The sequence below is a fragment of the Garra rufa genome, unplaced genomic scaffold (genome assembly GCF_049309525.1).
Source record: "Garra rufa unplaced genomic scaffold, GarRuf1.0 hap1_unplaced_080, whole genome shotgun sequence".
Lineage (NCBI taxonomy): Eukaryota > Metazoa > Chordata > Actinopteri > Cypriniformes > Cyprinidae > Garra > Garra rufa.
The window spans coordinates 41,438-59,148 of NW_027394355.1; the positions used below are offsets into that span (position 1 = coordinate 41,438).

Here is a 17,711-nt window from a genome sequence, read left to right on the forward strand (position 1 = left end):
CTTTAGTAGAATGTTCAGGCTGCTCTTTTAAAATGTGTATAAAGTTTTTGCTTTTGTTCTTTTCCCACAGGATTAGTTCACTTACAGAATAAAAAGTTCCTGATAATTTACTCACCCCCATGTCACCCGAGATGTTCATGTCTTTCTTTCTTCAGTTGAAAATAAATTAAGTTTTTTGAAGAAAACATTACAATATTTGGTGGGGGTTGAAAGTACGATTTGCAGTTTCAATGCAGTTGAGACTAGCTGAGGAATAGGGGTCTTATCTAAAATAAATAAATAAAATTCAATAAGAAAATAACCTTTTTTGTAAAGGGCGTTTGGCTTTCTTTTTTTTTTTCTTTTTTTTTTTTGCATGTTCCCTTTGTAAACACTTGGTTGGTACTTCCACCTATGTCACTCATGCGTGAATATGTAATATGTGAGGCTGAGCTAGTGCAAGATTGGCATTTGTGGTATATAAATGTAAATTTTTTTTTAGAAAATGACTGGTCGTTTCACTAGATAAGACACTTATTCCCTGGCTGGGATTGTGTAGAGCCCTTTGAAGCTGCACTGAAACTGCAGTTTGGACCTTTAACCCGCTGATCCCCATTGAAGTTCACTATAGAGAGTTTGTACTTACTTCATGGTTTGGTCAGTTACCCGGATGCGAGGCTATATTGGAGATACTTGGAAGTAAACAACAGCATACAACAACAGTTAAACAACAACAGTTAAAGGAGTAGTTCATTTTCAGAACAAAAATTTACAGATAATGTACTCACCCCCTTGTCATCCAAGATGTCTTTCTTTCTTCAGTCGTAAAGAAATGATGTTTTTTGAGGAAAACATTTCAGGATTTTTCTCCATATAATGGACTTCTATGGTGCCCCCGAGTTTGAACTTCCAAAATGCAGCTTCAAAGAGCTCTAAATGATCACAGCCGAGGATAGAAGTGTCTTATCTAGCAAAACGATGGGTTATTTTCTAAAAAAAAATATATATATATACAATTTATATACTTTTTAACCTCAAATGCTCATCTTGTCTAGCTCGGCAAGACAAGCGTTGGAGATTAAAAAGTATATAAGTTGTAAATGTTTTCAGAAAACAACAGATCGTTTCGCAAGATAAGATCCTTCTTCCTCAGCTGAGATCATTTAGAGCCCTTTGAAGCTGCATTTAAACTGCATTTTGTAAGTTTGAACTCGGGGGCACCATAGAAGTCCATTATATAGAGAGAAATCCTGAAATGTTTTTCTCAAAAAACACCATTTATTTACGACTGAAGAAAGAAAGACATGAACATCTTGGATGACAAGGGGGTGAGTACATTATCTGTCAATTTTTGTTCTTAAAGTGAACTACTCCTTTAATGTACTACTAAGTACATTGTTCTGCTAATGTATGCTGTCATGGAAAAAACGTGTGGAAGCTGCTATATCATATAAAGAAGGACTTAAGGAAAGTGCACAAACTAAAGTGAATAGGTGGTAAAGATACGTACGTACAGTAATAATATTTCACCTGCCTGACCGGAAATAAGAACAAACACGATCGTTGTCAAGATTCTTGCACTGGAAATCCTGGTTCAGTTTGGCCAACCGCAAACGCCTATATTGTTCCTCAGACCGTTTTTTGCACTCTTATCCTTGATTTCTTATAACTTTTGGCAGTCTAAAGTGCTCCAAATATTTTTCCCGGTCCGGCCGATTAGTACACACCAAAACATGATAATAATTGATCATTTTCAGCAGCAATATGGCCGATTCATGACACGTCGTTAAATCCTGATATGTTTTCAATTCTTTTCTACTGAAGAAAGAGAGACATTGACATCTTGGATGACACGTGGGTGAGGAAATTACAATGAAATTTTTATTCTGGAAATAAAGAAAACAGTTATAAGCTTTTTTTTAACCGTAGCTTTATTGCCAAAATATGAACGATAACAAAATAAATAAAAACACTGATCTTTTATTAATTTTACTGGACAGCTATTATCCCACTTAATATAAAATTTAATGACAAGGGGTAAAAACAGTGCAACACTGCGCTCGTGTGGTCATAATACACTCGGTTCACACCCGCTGCATAAAGCTCAAGGCAGACTGCATCTTATTAAAGAACAATTTAATTCATTCACCTGCACAACAACAAACAACCAGAGAAAGTTCACCAAAACTATTTGGTTCCCAAAAACCATATTTCTGTTGTTTCATCAAATGCAAACCAGTAGATCCAAAAACTTCTAGCACTGTGAAGAGCCTTCTAGTCGTTTGTGTAAGGAACTACAGCTCCTTTCTAAAGATATTTTGTTATTAGTAACTTGAGTAATGCATTTTTACATGTTCATACATGGATCACATTTAGAGCTATAGTTTAACAGTAGGCCAAAATCAGTGTGTTGATATACTATTTAATATATATTTGAATATGTTAGATATCATATATAGCCTACCATTTAACATTCAACTATAGCCATAATTTTAACCTGAACATTAAAGTTCAAATGTAGAGTAACTACATAAAATCCACATAAACTGTTACTTCTGTATATAGTGTACTGAAAAAAATATATGTAATACATAAAATATTAAAAAAGTTAAAAAAAAATAAAATACAAAGAAATTAATAATAACAGACCATCTGAAGTGCATGCAAAATACAATGCTAGACAAGATTATAGTTTAAAATGTCAAGAACTAATTTTTCCTATCAATGTTTATAATGTTTTCAGTAATATATTGTGAAAATATTAATGAGACAAGTTGGAAAGGACAACACGATGTGTTTTGTGTTGAATCATAAACGAATGCGCATTAAGGCTTCATATTAGTAAACAAATAATTACAAATGAGTAAAAGCTTCCTTGTTAAAAATATAATTCACAATTTGCAATTCATATACAGTATGTTTGAGTAGAAAAGAGCGCATGCAGCTAACTGTTATTTCTTTGCTCTTCACTGTCAACACCCATTCACAAAAGGTCCAAAACATTGGGTTTTATGAATCATTTTTTCTTGCAATTCTGCTAACCATACTTTGGTTTTGAGAAACCCCTTAAAACCTTAAAAAATATAAGCAATATTTGAAAAATATGTTTATGACAAACATATTATTAGCATATTATTTGCTAGCCTGACAGTCTTTGCCAGAACTGCTGTAGTGTGATTTAAAATGTAAAATGTTTGATCAATTCGAATGAAACAATTAAAAGCTCTTTGGCAAGTGATATAACTGTAATTATAAAATGATTATTTGGTGATAATAGCAACAGCTTTCTTCATCCAAGCATTGTTACTGAGTAGAGAGAGCATGAAACGAGCCACATCTCCTCTTGACACAGACTGGCCGATTGGCAGACCATTTTCATCAGGGACATAATAACCTTCATGAGTGAGGAACTCATTGGCTTCAAAACAATGAAAAAAAACATTAAACAAAGTACAAAAATACAGCTTGTGGTAATCTAATAGCAATAACTTCCAATAATTATTATTTTTTTAATAAAACCCACCTGTTGTTGGTATATTCTTGAGACCAGGCGGCCTGACAACAGTCCAGTTGATGTCTTCAGTCTGCTTAAGAAAGTTTTCCATTTCGTACATATTGTTCAGAACACTTCTAATCATGGGAAGCAGCATGAAGCGGATGAGATAGGACGAATTGGTGCCTGAATTAGCTGTGAAGAGTGTCATAGCAATCCAATTACTACACCAGACAAATGATCAGACCAAAAATACTGAGATAAAGGCCCTTTGGTTTTGCAAACCACACATAATAACAGAACTTACGGTCAGTGTACCATGAGGTCATGGTGATGATTCGATTGACTTTGACTTCACGCATAGCATTTAATGCCGCCTTCATAGACTGGGTGTAGCCAGTGACTCCATAAAAAAATGAGATCGGAAAGCCAAGACAGGATAATACAGCATCCTGACCTTTGAAATGAGGTTTCAGACTGTCTTCTGAGAAAATGTCCGCTTCTACCACCTATCACACAAGGGTAAGCAGTTAAACAGTACATGGTTAAAATGTGCATCAACTGGACTGGAACACATGAAATATTATACATTTGCACTGCAACAGCAAGCATCTTATTGTTAAAGTATTAGTTCACTTTCAGAATAAAAATTTCCTGATAATTTAGTCACCGCTAGGTAATCCAAGATTAGATCCAAGATTCAGTTGAAAAGAAATTAAGGTTTTTTGAGGAAAACATTCCAGGATTTTTCTCCATATAATGGACTTCAATGGTGGCCAATGGGTTGAAGGTCCAAATTGCAGTTTCTAAGCAGCTTCAAAGGGCTCTACATGATCCCAGATGAGGAATAAGTGTCTTATCTAGTGAAACGATCTTTTATTTTCTAAAAAAAAAAACAAAAAAAAAACCTTTATACATTTCAACCACAAATGCTCATCTTGCGCTAGCTCTGCAATAATCACGTTGGAAAAGTCATGCATGGTTTGTTCTTCATCTGTGAAGAACCAAAAAAAAAAAAGGTAGGTTCTTCTCTGACATTGTTTTACCTTTTTTTGTAAAGGGCGTTTGACTTTCTTTGCATGTTCGCTTTGTAAACACTGGGTCTGTACTACTGCGTACGTCACGTATGTGTGATTTCGAGCTAATGCAAGTTGAACATTTGTGATTAAAACGTATATAAATGTTAATTGTTTTTAGAGAAAAACAGATTGTTTTGCTAGATAAGACCCTTATTCCTCGGCTGGGATCATGTAGAGCCCTTTGAAGATGCATTGAAACTGCAATTTGGACCTTCAACACATTGATCCCCATCGAAATTCACTATATGGAGAAAAATCCTGAAATGTTTTTCTCAAACACCATTCTTTTCGAATAAAGAAAGAAAGAGATGAACATCTTGGATGACATGAGGGTGAGTAAATTATCAGAAAATTTTTATTCTGGAGGTGAACTAATCCTTTAATCATATCATTATTTGGCATTGCTGTGTCTGGATAAATGTGCTTAAAATCGTTACTTCCTGCAAAAAACGTAGGGCAAACAAATCATGTGATGATATCAACCCATAAATGAAATACAGAAATTTTATGCCACCCCTGTGACCGTCATGCTAAATTTTAGCCGTCTTCTACAGTGATACTCTACAAAGTCTCATATAACAACTAAAATAAAGATAAAACAAAGTTATGCATTAAAAAGTTACAACTTTTTACCTTGGTGACTATATTATAATATTTTTAAAATTCTAAACTAAAAAGAAATTTCACCATTTACCATATTGTGCAGACTTGAGCAACTAGATAAGAAAGAAAACATGAGCTAATGAATGGCTCATACTATTATACTCATACTTTATATAAAATATTCATTTTGTCATGAAGGACCTTGTAAAATGCATTCAGATGCATATTGTGAATCTCCAGTCCAACCCATTATTACACCTGGGAGCAAATTCATGAACAATGTACAAATATAAATGAAGTATTTTATAATTTCACCATGCTTTTCAAAAGAATAACAATACATAACGTTGAGCTTGAACTTTCCTCTTCTATTTACCTTGAGGTTCTCGTGTGTTACAGTCAGTTTCCCCGGGTTTCTGACGACGGCCGTGACTGAATGTCCTTGCTGAAGAGCCTGAATCACCAGCTGCTGTCCAGATTGACCAGTCGCGCCAAGTACAGCAATCTTCATCATTAATCTGTGCAGAACCTTCTATTTCTGCTAAAACAAGAACATATGCAAAGTTACAGCTGCCACAATATAGCCACACTCGTTGCACAACGCCATAGAGATAGTGCTGCAAATATGGGTCTTAGAGGAATTTGCGCATAAGGTCGCGAAAAGTTAGTTTTGTTTGTACTATCTTCTATTTGTGATATAACCTGCTTACCAAATGTCCGGAAATGACATTTATTATTGCAAGACTCTACTATGGGGTCAAGGACAACGACATTAAATGTCTCTGTGGAAGGATTAAAACTGAAAGTGTTTTTAAGCCAAGGGAAGATATTGTAAATTACACAATCTTGAGAATGTGAGCATCATCAAATGAAACATTTAAACCTTTCGTCAACGCACAAAACACAACAAAGAAAACAACAAACTTAAGTGACATAACGCATGTTATATAGTGACAGCGCACTGTGTAAATACGATGATGATCGGCAGCATTGGTGTGCAAAAAGCACAGTGTTCATTTTACATGGATCGCAAAATCTACATATAAGTAAATATATTCATAACAATTAGCAAACTCACTCTAAAATCGCTCCTGGTGGTGTGGGTGTTAGCGCAACAGTAAACACATGCACGCGCTCTCTGCTGTCAAACATCTGCTGATATAACTTTCACCCTTGTGGAGTCGAGAACGCATGCGCAGCGCGAGTATTCCACACAAGAGTCCTGTCAAGTCCAAACGGATGTTTCTAAATAAATAAATAAATTGTTATATACACTATTAATATATGGCATTACAATAAAATTGTCTTAGTGTTTATTGTTTTTTTAAATGAAAGCTGTAGAAAAATATATAGATTTAATCAACTATCGTAACTTTTATTATACTTACAGTAAAAGCAGAAATGCTTATTTGTTTAAACGTATGTTTTTAATCAGACAGACAGATTAGACAGACAGATAGAAAGACAGACAGAATGACAGATAGATAGAATGATATACAGACCGATATATAGAAAGACAGCTAGATAGACAGACAGACAGACAGACAGACAGATAGATAGATAGATAGATAGATAGATAGATAGATAGATAGATAGATAGATAGATAGATAGATAGATAGATATTCAGACATATATATATAGAAAGACAGCTACAGCTAGATAGATAGATAGACAGACAGACAGAAAGATAGATAGACGATAGCTAGATAGATAGCTAGATAGATAGATAGATAGATAGATAGATAGATAGATAGATAGATAGATAGATAGATAGATAGATAGATAGACAGAGACAGAGGTGGATAGATAGACAGACAAACAGATTGTTTGAAATTTAATAAACATTTTCTTAATTTTTTTGATTAGCCTATATATTTTTCTTTTACGTTCTGTTGAACGAATCAGCATGCTGAAATTTGCATAAAGTCTGAATAAAGAATTGAGCGCAAGTTTTTGTCATCTTCACCAGGCAACTAGACCATCCAGTGCCAAAAATCTGATTCATCATGTATGTGTTTGTGCTGCAATAAATACTGCATTTCCTCAGTGTGCGACCACAGAAATCTGTAAATGGGGAACCAATGAGAATCTCCAAAAACGGACCAGGCTTCATGATTAACAAAACCTTTATTCACAACAAAGCTTTAAGCGTGAAGCACATTTATTTGATTTCACACTGCAATAAACCAAAAAGGGACTTTAGTTAAGCTACAGTGTGCGTGAAGAGTGGACATCACTCCCCCTTGTGGTTAATGTGTTACTGTCACAATAATCACTTCAGTTCCTTGTTTTGAAATACAGAAGTTGGGTAGAGTGTGAAGGACTCTTTGGTTTCCATATTCAAATGTCACCATCACAAGGACAGTTAGTGTTCAATATTCACCATGAAGCTACAGATTTGTCTGTTCCTCGGCGTGACAGTTTTCTGCGTATCGACAGCTGATTTCTCTCCTCCAGTGGTAAACATCAGTCTGGACGCGCCTGCCTATCAGCGATGGGCTCCGCTGAAGAATCTCTATGACATCGATTTCTTGAGAAAAGCCGCAGCTGAAGTGATCGAGTAAGTATCAGACAGTCATATACCCGCACGCAAACTTTGAAAAATGTTGCTTTCGTTTTGCATTCTTTGACCAGAACCATGTTAGCCAATAGATTATTGTACCCTACATTGCTGACAAGTTAAACAAGTTTACGAGATTTGTAATCAAATATCACAGAGTGTCACCAAATGTTTACGTTTGCAACGCATATAAAAATGCAAGTGTTAAAAATAAAGCGCTCCTGGTATCCCCCCTCGTTTTTTAAGGCGAGACACTGCAGATGAATAGGGTACATTTTTTTTACTTATAGTTATCACTTTACTTACCCAGTTGATTGATTACTTTGATAATTGCAAACATTTTTTTGCATTACAAGTTTTCTAAAACGCCATGTTTAAAAATGCAAATGAGGCTGTCACGTATGTGGTCTATCCTGTCATCATGAACTCTTGCACAACACATTCTGGACTTCATTCCCCACAAGCCACTGCACCAATCACTGCACACACCTGCTCCTCGTTTCCCACTGCACTGATTGCTGCACACACCTGTTTCACATTGACTCTCATGCATTTAAGCCACTGACACACACACTTCCGGGTGAAGTCTTATTGTTCCGTATGGTCATTGTTCCGAGCGTTTCTTTCCGTGTTTGTTTTCCCTTGTGTTTGATTCCTGGACTCCTTCTCGTGTTTGATTCTCGCTGCCAGCCCCGACCTTCTGCCTGTGTTTTGACTACTCTTTGGATTATCCTCGTTGTTGTTGTTTGCCGGTCATTGACCCTGTCTGTGTACCACGCCATCTAATTAAAGCCTGCATTTGGATCCGAACGTCTGTCTCCCGAGTCCCCTACTGTGATGGAGGCATTATTTAGTCAAATATGCGTTAATTTATTTTTCTAGTACAAAAATCTAAACACTGGATGAAGTCAGTTTCAAAATTCTTGTTTAATTTTTTTTTACATATTAGAGTCAAACATTTTTACAGAGGGAATTTTGGGTATCTCATTTCGTCATAACACAATTCAGAAAAAAAACTTAGAACAGACAGGAAACACTATATTTTTTGACCATTTTATGGGAATAAAATGTTTTATAAAATCAAGCAAATTATCTATATAAACAAGTCACTCTGTTAAAACCTTCAGAATATAGTCAGGAATAAAAATGTAAAGTTTGGTGTGTGTTAGTGCTATTGAAGTGGAGATTTATGACATTTTGAGAAACGGCTTTTAAAAATATGTATTGTAATTGAAATCTATTAACACAAATAGATAAAGTGCTATAAAAGAAACACTTTACAGTGTTAAGTCTGAAAAAAAACTTTTTGAAAAACTTAAGCGTTAAAGTTTAGTGATTGTCATTAATGATCCACAGCACATTTACATCTTAAACATCCTCTTTTACAGCTCAACTGTTCCCAAATGGGTTCATGAAGCAGTTAAACCTATAGTGAAGGCTCTGGAGAAATACATCCCACAGCCATATGCTGGAGAAATACAGGGCATGGCATCCTTCTATGGCACTGACATTGCAGATATTGTCCTGTTGAACTTTGCCTATGAAGTATCTGCGTAAGTACTGTATAGCTGTTGACTTATTGGTACGGTACCTTTCTTGTCAACTTTTTGTTTTCCAACATTCATTGTGGCTGCTTTGTTTTTTTTTCTTCAGCTTTTGCACCAGTATTGTAACTCAGGATACAAAGGGCAATATATACCACGGCAGAAACCTGGATTATCCCCACGATGTGCTCAGAAATCTTACTCTAGACGTAGTTTTTATTAAAAATGGACAGGTATTAGTCATATATATTATTATCCACCTTTGTCTTCCAGTAAAAGTGGGCATGGGCATTTGTAAATTATATAGGTGTGGCTTCCTGTCTCACCTGTGTCCAGCTATTTTTAGCTGCACAAAACAGCTCCTTTTGCTGCCTGATATTGCATATTGGTGTGTCTTACCATATTATTGTAATGTATTATCTTAATTATGAGCACACTGGTTTGTAGTGCAGTTTTAGCATTTACTGCATGCTGTTATTCCTCTTGTTATTTCCCTATAGCGGATAATGAACTGGAAGTCTCACCCATTGGCTTACTTATGCGTTGAGGAAAAAGGTGGATATAATATAATATTATATTATCTACTTGAATCTAAAAGTAATTTCTCAACAGGTGGCATACAGAGGAACCACTTTTGCGGGTTATGTTGGGCTGTGGACAGGACAGAGCCCTAAGAAGTTTACAGTGTCTGGCAACGAACGCAGTAGGTTTTTTTTTTCTTTCTTTTTTTTAAGAGATTGTCTAGTGAATTTTGTGTGGTCTTAATTTAAATCTATATTTCTACAGATAAGGGACATTGGTGGGAGAATATAATTTCAGCAGTTTTATTAAAAAGTTCTCCGGTTAGCTGGCTAGTGCGAGAGGTGAGCGAACAAAAATGTATACAAAATTCAAAAATATAATGGTGCAGCAATGACCCTTTGACTGTTAGGAAACTTATGCATTAAATAAATCTGTATATTTTTGATTGTCTTTAGACTCTTGAATCAGCTGTGGATTTCCAGGATGCAGTAGTGAGACTGGCCAAAGTGCCGATCATCACAGATGTTTATTATATTTTGGGTGGTGTTCGTGCTGGTGAGGGTGTAGTCATCACTAGAGACCGGAGCGGATCAGCTGACATCTGGCCTCTGGATCCACTTCTTGGAAAGTAAGCACCAACTATCATTTTTAAATGACATAAATCAAAATGTTGTCATAAATCAAAATCATGGTCGTTTGTAAATTTCATGTGTCTGGCTTCCGGTGTCATCTGCTTCCAGCTGTTTTTAGCTGTACAAGTTTGCTGCTTGATATTGCACACTGGTGTGTCTTATCATATTATTTTAATGTATTATCTTAATTATGAGCACAATAGTTTGTATCCCAAACAGTTTTAGCATTTACTGCACTTTGTTATTCTTCTCGTTATTTACTCACAGTGACTTATGAAGTCTCACACATTACCAGAAAACAGCTTACTTCTGCATTGAAAAATAAGGTGGTAATTTTTACTGTTGCTTATTTTAGCTGGTATAGAGTTGAAACCAATTATGACCACTGGCTACCCAATCCTAAACGAGACGACCGAAGGCAAGCACACAATACATTTTTTATCAATAAAATGAAAGCAAAAATGATTGATTATTTAGGTAAACAATTTAAGGATTGTTACTCACATTTCCTGGTCTTTTTTTTAGAGATGTGGCCATGAAAGCATTGAATGCCACTGGTCAGAACCATATTAGTATGGATTCTCTGTATAAGGTATATGAACAAATTCATTTTGGATGGCTAGTATTGTTATTGGTTTATAGTATTTACTTCTGCCCTACATTGTTAAAGGAGAAGTTCACTTCTAGAATGAACATTTCCTGATAATTTACTCACCCCCATGTGATTCAAGATGTCTTTTTTTTCCCTCAGTCAACAAGAAATTAAGGTTTTTAAGGAAAACGTTCCAGGATTTTTCTCCATACAGTGGACTTAAATGAGGATCAGTAGGTTGAAGGTCCAAATTGCAGTTTCAGTGCAGCTTCAAAGAGCTCTACATGATCCCAGCTGAGGAATAAGGGTCTTATCTTAGCATTTTAACCACAAATGCTCCATTTACGAATTACATAATCGCATTGAAAATGCATGGTTAGTTCTTCATTTGTGTACTTCGGTTCAGAAAAGTAGAGCGAAAACTCCATCTTATGTTCACCTCCAACTTTAAAATCGTCCAACATCATTGTTTGCTTTTGTAAAGGGCATTTGACTTTCTTAGCATGTTTGCTTTGCAACCTTTTCAACCTGATTTTGTAATGTGTGAGCTCAGACTGGTGCAAGACAAGCATTTGTGGTTAAAAATTATATACACTTTTATTGTCTTAAGAAAATGACCAATCGATTTGCTAGATAAGTCCCTTATTCCTCGGCTGGGATCATGTATAGACCTTTGAAGCTGCATTGAAACTGCAATTTGGACCTTCAACCCATTGATCCATATTAAAGTCCACTAAATGGAGAAAATTCCAAGAATGTTTTATCAAAAACCTAAATTTCTTTGTGTCTGAAGAAAGAAAGACATGAACATCTTGGATCACATGGGGTTGAGTAAATTATCAGGAAATTTGAATTCTGGAAGTGAACTTCTCCTTTAATGAACTAAAAATGTGTATCTTAAATGTAAAATGTTTTCAGTATAAAGTTAATTTCTGAATTTGGATATTTTTCTTTGATAAGAAGTGTTTTTCGTTGTTACAGGTTTTATCTGTGAATCCAGTATGTAATCGGTAAGTAGGACAGTAATGCCGCATTTTACCCATCACATGATATTTTATGGTTGTATAATGGCCTCACAGAGTGTGCCCATTTCTCGTATGTGGTAAACAGTAGTACAAATAAAATCATACTTCCTCATGGAGGTTATAATATTAGTATCTAACCATGCAAAGCAGTATTCAGGAATTTACTGGAGAGATTGCAAAAGTCAGTCATGTGAAACCTCTGCCTATTCACACTCACAACTTCACAGACAGTCATTGTTTAAGCCTCTGAGTTGTAAGTCAGAACAGTCTGAGCATTGATCTCTGTAGTTGTTATATTGTCATGTGGTGCTAGTTGGTTCTTTGTAACCGTATGATGATATTCATTTAGCAGACACTTTTTTTCCAAAGCGACAAAAGCAATTTGTCCCAAAGCCTACAATATTAATAGTGTATAATGGCAGATTTATAAGAAAGCTAGATTTGGAACCAAGCTAGAACACATCAGTAATGCAGTAAAGAAAGAAAAATTATCATAAAAGCATTAAGGCACCCTCCATTAGGTCCAAAAACATTGAAACTATTAAACGATTAAAACATAAAAAGATTTTTAAAAAGTTTGCAGTTTCATTTGTAATATAAAAGCTAGAGCTTTAGTACAATTCGAACACTGATGTACAGGCAAGCCCGAAATTATTCATACCCCTGGCAAATTCTGACCTAAAGTTATTTATTCAACTAGCAAGTTTTTTTTTATTAGAAATGACACAGACGTCTCTCAGAAGATAATAAGACGATGTACAAGAGGCATCATTGTGGAAAAAGTTATTACTCATCTTTTATTTACATTTGAACAAAAAGTGGCATGTCCAAAATTGTTCATACCCTTCTCAATAATCAATAGAAAAGTCTTTATTGGCTATTACAGCAATCAAACACTTCCTATAATTGCTGACCAGCTATTTGCATGTCTCCACTGGTATTTTTGATCACTCGTTCAGGTTAGAGGGTCTCCTTGCCATCACCCTGATCTTTAGCTCCCTCTACAGATTCTCAATTGGATTTAAGTCAGGACTCTGGCTGGGCCACTGCAAAACGTTAATGTTTTTTGTCTGCTAACCATTTCTTCACCACATTTGCTGTGTGTTTTGGGTCGTTGTCGTGCTGAAATGTCCACTGGTGCCCAAGGCCAAGTTTCTCTGCAGACTGCCTGATATTCTTGTTGAGAATTTTGATGTATTGCTCCTTTTTCATGGTGCCGTTTACTGTAATTAGGTTCCCTGGTCCACCGGCTGAAAAACACCCCCAAAACATTAGGTTCCCACCACCATGTTTGACAGTGGGGATGGTGTTCTTAGGGTTGAAGGCTTCTCCTTTTTACACCAAATGAAGGCTACATCATTGTGGCAAAACAATTCAATTTTTGTTTCATTTGATCATAAAACAGAAGACCAGAAGTCTTCTTCTTTGTTCAGATAAGCATTTGCAGGCCAAGCGGGCTTTTGTGTGCCTTGTCTGGAGAGTGCAATGTCCGTTAGACTGTCTGCCTTGAGATGTTGTCACCAGCAGAGCCCAGATTCATCAGGATGGCCTTGGTAGTGATCCTTAGATTCTTTTTTTACCTCTCTCACTATCCTCCTGGCCAGCACAGATGTCACTTTTGGCTTCTGACCACATCCTTTTTCACAGTGTGGAACGTCCTGTATTTTTTAATAATACTTTGCACTGTAGCCACTGGAACTTCAAAACATTTAGATATGGTCTTATAGCCCTTTCCTGACTTGTGAGCAGCCACAATGCGCAGCCGCAGGTCCTCAGTGAGCTCCTTTGTCTTAGCCATGACTGTCCACAAACCAACAGCAGAGAGCTTCTGTTTTTCTCCTGTTGAGTTGATTAAAACAGCTGTTCCCAATGAATCAGGGTAATTAGGATGCTTTAGAACAGGACTATTTGGAGTGGTATAGAACTTTGGATTTTTTCCATAGACTGTGACAGTTTGCAAAGGGTATGAATAATTTTGGACATGCCACTTTTTGTTCAAATGTAAATGAAAGCTGAGAAATATTTTTTTCCACAATGATGCCTCTTGTACATTGTCTTATTATCTTTTGGGAGAAGCCTGTGTCATTTCTGGTCAAAAAAAAACTTGCTGGTTGAACTTTAAGTCAGAATTTGCCAGGGGTACTAATAATTTTGGGCTTGACTGTACATGCAGTAGTTTAAGGTTTTGGGGTGGTTAAATGTTTGTGAAAGAGGTTTGTCTTCAGTGAACTTTCTGTAATAAAGCTTTTTAATGCCAGCATGATCTTCCTTCCAGGATCACTGTTTATACAACCGTCATGAGTGCCGCCACTCCTGAGAAGTACACAACATTTGTCAGAGATGTAAGAACAAACCATAACACTACATGATTTTTAAAACATAAGATACACTTTTAAAACATATTTGCATAAAATATATGCTGCTCCAGATTAATTTACTTATGTTAGTCAAACCAAAATTTATTCTGACACCTTTAAGATTTTTTTAAGTTTATTCACTGTAGTTAAGAAAATGGTAATAAAATATAACAAGAATTCAAGAATTAAACTGTGTCAGAACAAATTCATCATGATATAAAGTTATGTAACATGGTCAAGTCATGGTGTTAAATAAAAAGTTTTGTCCTGAATTTGTATTTTACTGGTAGTTCACTGTATGGAAGATTTTTTGGTATGAAATGTCACAGTTTATTTTATTTTGCTATCCTCACTTACATTAACAAACTGCACCCACTAGTAAAAAATATAAAAATTATATTTGGTGTCTGAATAATTTTTGGTTTGACTGTATATGCTATCCTTTTAATGAAGTCTAGTTGGATGATTTGGTAACGTAAGTGTTTTTATTAAATTAAACCACAATTTTGTCATATAAGAGGTGGCTAGCATCTCTGATATCATTGTGACATTTAAGGAATTTTGCAACACTCAGTTGACATCAGTTTGCCAGCTTTTGCAAGAAGCAATCACAAGAATTGGTGTGAATAACTAGGTCACAAGTCTTTCTCTGCTTTGGAAAATTTTGTCTCTTGCAATCATTAGTAAAGGAACTGTGACTGTTCTGTCTTATTGATGGCAGATACTAGATAGATACTAGGTTTTTTATTATTATTTAGAAATACAGTTAATGGTCTTTCTTTTCTGTTCACAGATGTGCATGTGATGGAGTGAGCCGTTCTCTTAAACCAGCTCAGACAGAATTTTCACCCAGCTTAGTTCTGAAATACCCAACAAATTCCACATCTCTTCTGCTTATAACAATAGAAATTAGTCATATTTAAATATCTGAAAAGTAGGATTGTAGAATATTGGAAAATCAGAAAATCTGCAAAATCATTTGTTTTAAAGAAATAGCCCATCCACCTTATTTGTCCCGTAATTTTGGACACAGCCATTTGTGACCCTGGACCACAAAACCAGTCATAATTTTCTAAAATTGAGATTTATATATCAAGCTTTTCATTAATGTATGATTTGTTAGGATAAGACAATATTTGTCTGAAATACATCTATTTGAAAATCTGAAATCTGAGGGTGCAAACAAATCTAAATAATTGAGAAAATCGGCTTTAAAGTTGTCCAGATGAAGTCCTTAGCAATGCTTAATATCCTAATGATTTTTAAAAGAAAAATCAATCATTCTGACCCATACAATGTATTTTTGTCGATTGCGACTGGTTTTGTGGTCCAGGGTCACATTTGAAAAGTTAAGGTCTGGCTTCTGGTCTCATCTGCTTCCATCTGTTTTTAGCCATGCAAAACAGCTCATACGTATTAAAAAAAATAGGAAAAACAAAATATTTTAATAGATCTACTACTGATTATCATTGTCATTGACTTGAATAACTGTTCAATAAACAAAAAGTTAATATTTAGTGACTTACAGTTTTAGAAATAACATTTCTATGCTCTATTTTGTCAACACACAAATGTATACTTCTGTAATGTATTATTTCATGCATTATTGAACGTTTATAAAACAAAGTTTATACATTAAAAGCATGTATGATGGATTCTCCCACTTATACTAATTGAACTGTATTGATCTGAACTAAATACAGTATATTAAAATTCACTGTTATTAATCTCAAAACAATCAATACAAGAAATGCTCTCGCCTCAAATTATTTCTTTTTGTGTCTTACATTATTTGTTTTTATTACATATGCTATACTTTACTGCCTCCTTTAGGAAAGTGCCATTTTCTATACAAAGTCCAGTCCAGTCAAGTTGCATCAAGCTATTACCCTAATCCCTTCTGGGCTTGTTCACTTAATTCAACTACACAGATGAACACTGTTAAGACGCAGAGAAACAAACACACCTACTGAAGGCGTCAGAAGTTTGACACAAGGACTTCTCTTGTTTTTAAATGAAAATAGTGGATTTTTGTTCAGGACATTTTCAGGGGGCATGGGGAAGCGTGTGAATATGCCTTCTTGGTGTCTTCACAATTTGAGTATTTGCGTTTCTACTATTTGCATTGACTTACTCAAGCACTGATGGGATACACCAGGCGGATACATTCCTTTGGGTGACATGTGGAAATAAAGCTTCTGGGATTTCCTTGATTTGCAGAGACACCCTCCAGGTGAGTTTTAACCCCTTGATTTGTCATCTCTTGCTGTGCTTGGAGTTTTAAAGACACTATTTTGCTGACATGATTTACACATCATTTAATTCACAGAAAAGGTACTGAATACTAAAACTAATAGTGATCTATGGCATGAAATCTTTAACCTTTAAACAGGGAAGATTTTGTATGGATTAAATTAGGTTAAATCATGTCTACAAAGAAAAATTCATTTTGTTGGATTCGCAGAATACTTTTTATAGTAGCAGCATAGTATCTTATTTCACTTTACTGTGAGCAAGATTCAAAGCACACATCACATGAGCTTGTCAACAGCTCTCTTAAGAGGTTTAACCTCAAAATGAGCATGTCTGTTACTCTACACTGAATTATTGTGATGTCTGGTGAGCTAATGAATAACCTTTCCTCACAAACAAGTCTATAAACCCATAGTCCATAATCCCCAGGCATTCAGGATTTCCTGAAAAGAATTAAGTACCTTAAAATACCCTACATTCATCTCTTGACTCTTTTTTTTTTTTTTATCTCTGATGTTTTTATTAATTGTGAAAAAGTTACTCATATGTTCTTAAATTTAGACAATTTTATTGAATAAGATGATTTAGAGTGAAGCAGGGCCATCATTGAGGGTTTGACGCTTGTGGGCTTTCAGAGACACAGGTGCTTGTTGACATCGTCTGCTCTATAAGAAGGATTGAGGCCAGTGCAAGAGAGCAATGAACCCAGATTAACTCGCTCTCTGGATCTTATTAACGTTTCCAACAACATTTGCTGTAGCCTGTTTTCATGTCAAAAGCTTGAAAATTTTAGTACTTAATGTATAATATAAATAATGTATTGTGTAAATTGGGTATTACTAATTTTTTTACAGTTGTACAATGTTTTTTAACCATTTAAAAACATTATTGTAACGTGATTGTAATATAAAATTGTGCATTTAAATTCAATAAAAGTGCTGCTAAAAATCTGACTTTTACATTTTCTACTTTTAGGAGAAGCCATGGGGTGTGGTGTCACAAAAACAGCGAATTCAATAGAAGGTTTGATAAAGGTGAAATGTTTGTGTGAATGGCTATGTATGTATGTAT

At 35.2% G+C, this 17,711-nt stretch overlaps 2 protein-coding genes across 2 annotated transcripts; one reads left to right on the forward strand and one right to left on the reverse strand.

The window, feature by feature from the left end:
• Positions 1-3,127: 3,127 nt before the first annotated feature.
• On the reverse strand, positions 3,128-5,668 carry LOC141316183 (flavin reductase (NADPH)-like). The gene is made up of 4 exons (XM_073832766.1): positions 5,531-5,668; positions 3,780-3,981; positions 3,503-3,667; positions 3,128-3,397 (listed from the first exon to the last, which is right to left on the reverse strand). The coding sequence occupies exons 1-4, from the start codon at positions 5,666-5,668 to the stop codon at positions 3,240-3,242; spliced, it is 663 nt and encodes a 220-aa protein (XP_073688867.1). The 3' UTR covers positions 3,128-3,239.
• A 1,763-nt stretch (positions 5,669-7,431) lies between these two features.
• LOC141316189 (N-acylethanolamine-hydrolyzing acid amidase-like) lies at positions 7,432-14,414 on the forward strand. The gene is made up of 10 exons (XM_073832771.1): positions 7,432-7,715; positions 9,104-9,268; positions 9,369-9,492; positions 9,872-9,962; positions 10,046-10,122; positions 10,237-10,409; positions 10,769-10,831; positions 10,939-11,005; positions 11,987-12,015; positions 14,306-14,414. Exons 1-10 carry the CDS (start codon positions 7,540-7,542, stop codon positions 14,397-14,399), a joined length of 1,059 nt encoding a protein of 352 aa, XP_073688872.1. The 5' UTR covers positions 7,432-7,539; the 3' UTR covers positions 14,400-14,414.
• The last annotated feature ends 3,297 nt before the right edge of the window (positions 14,415-17,711 follow it).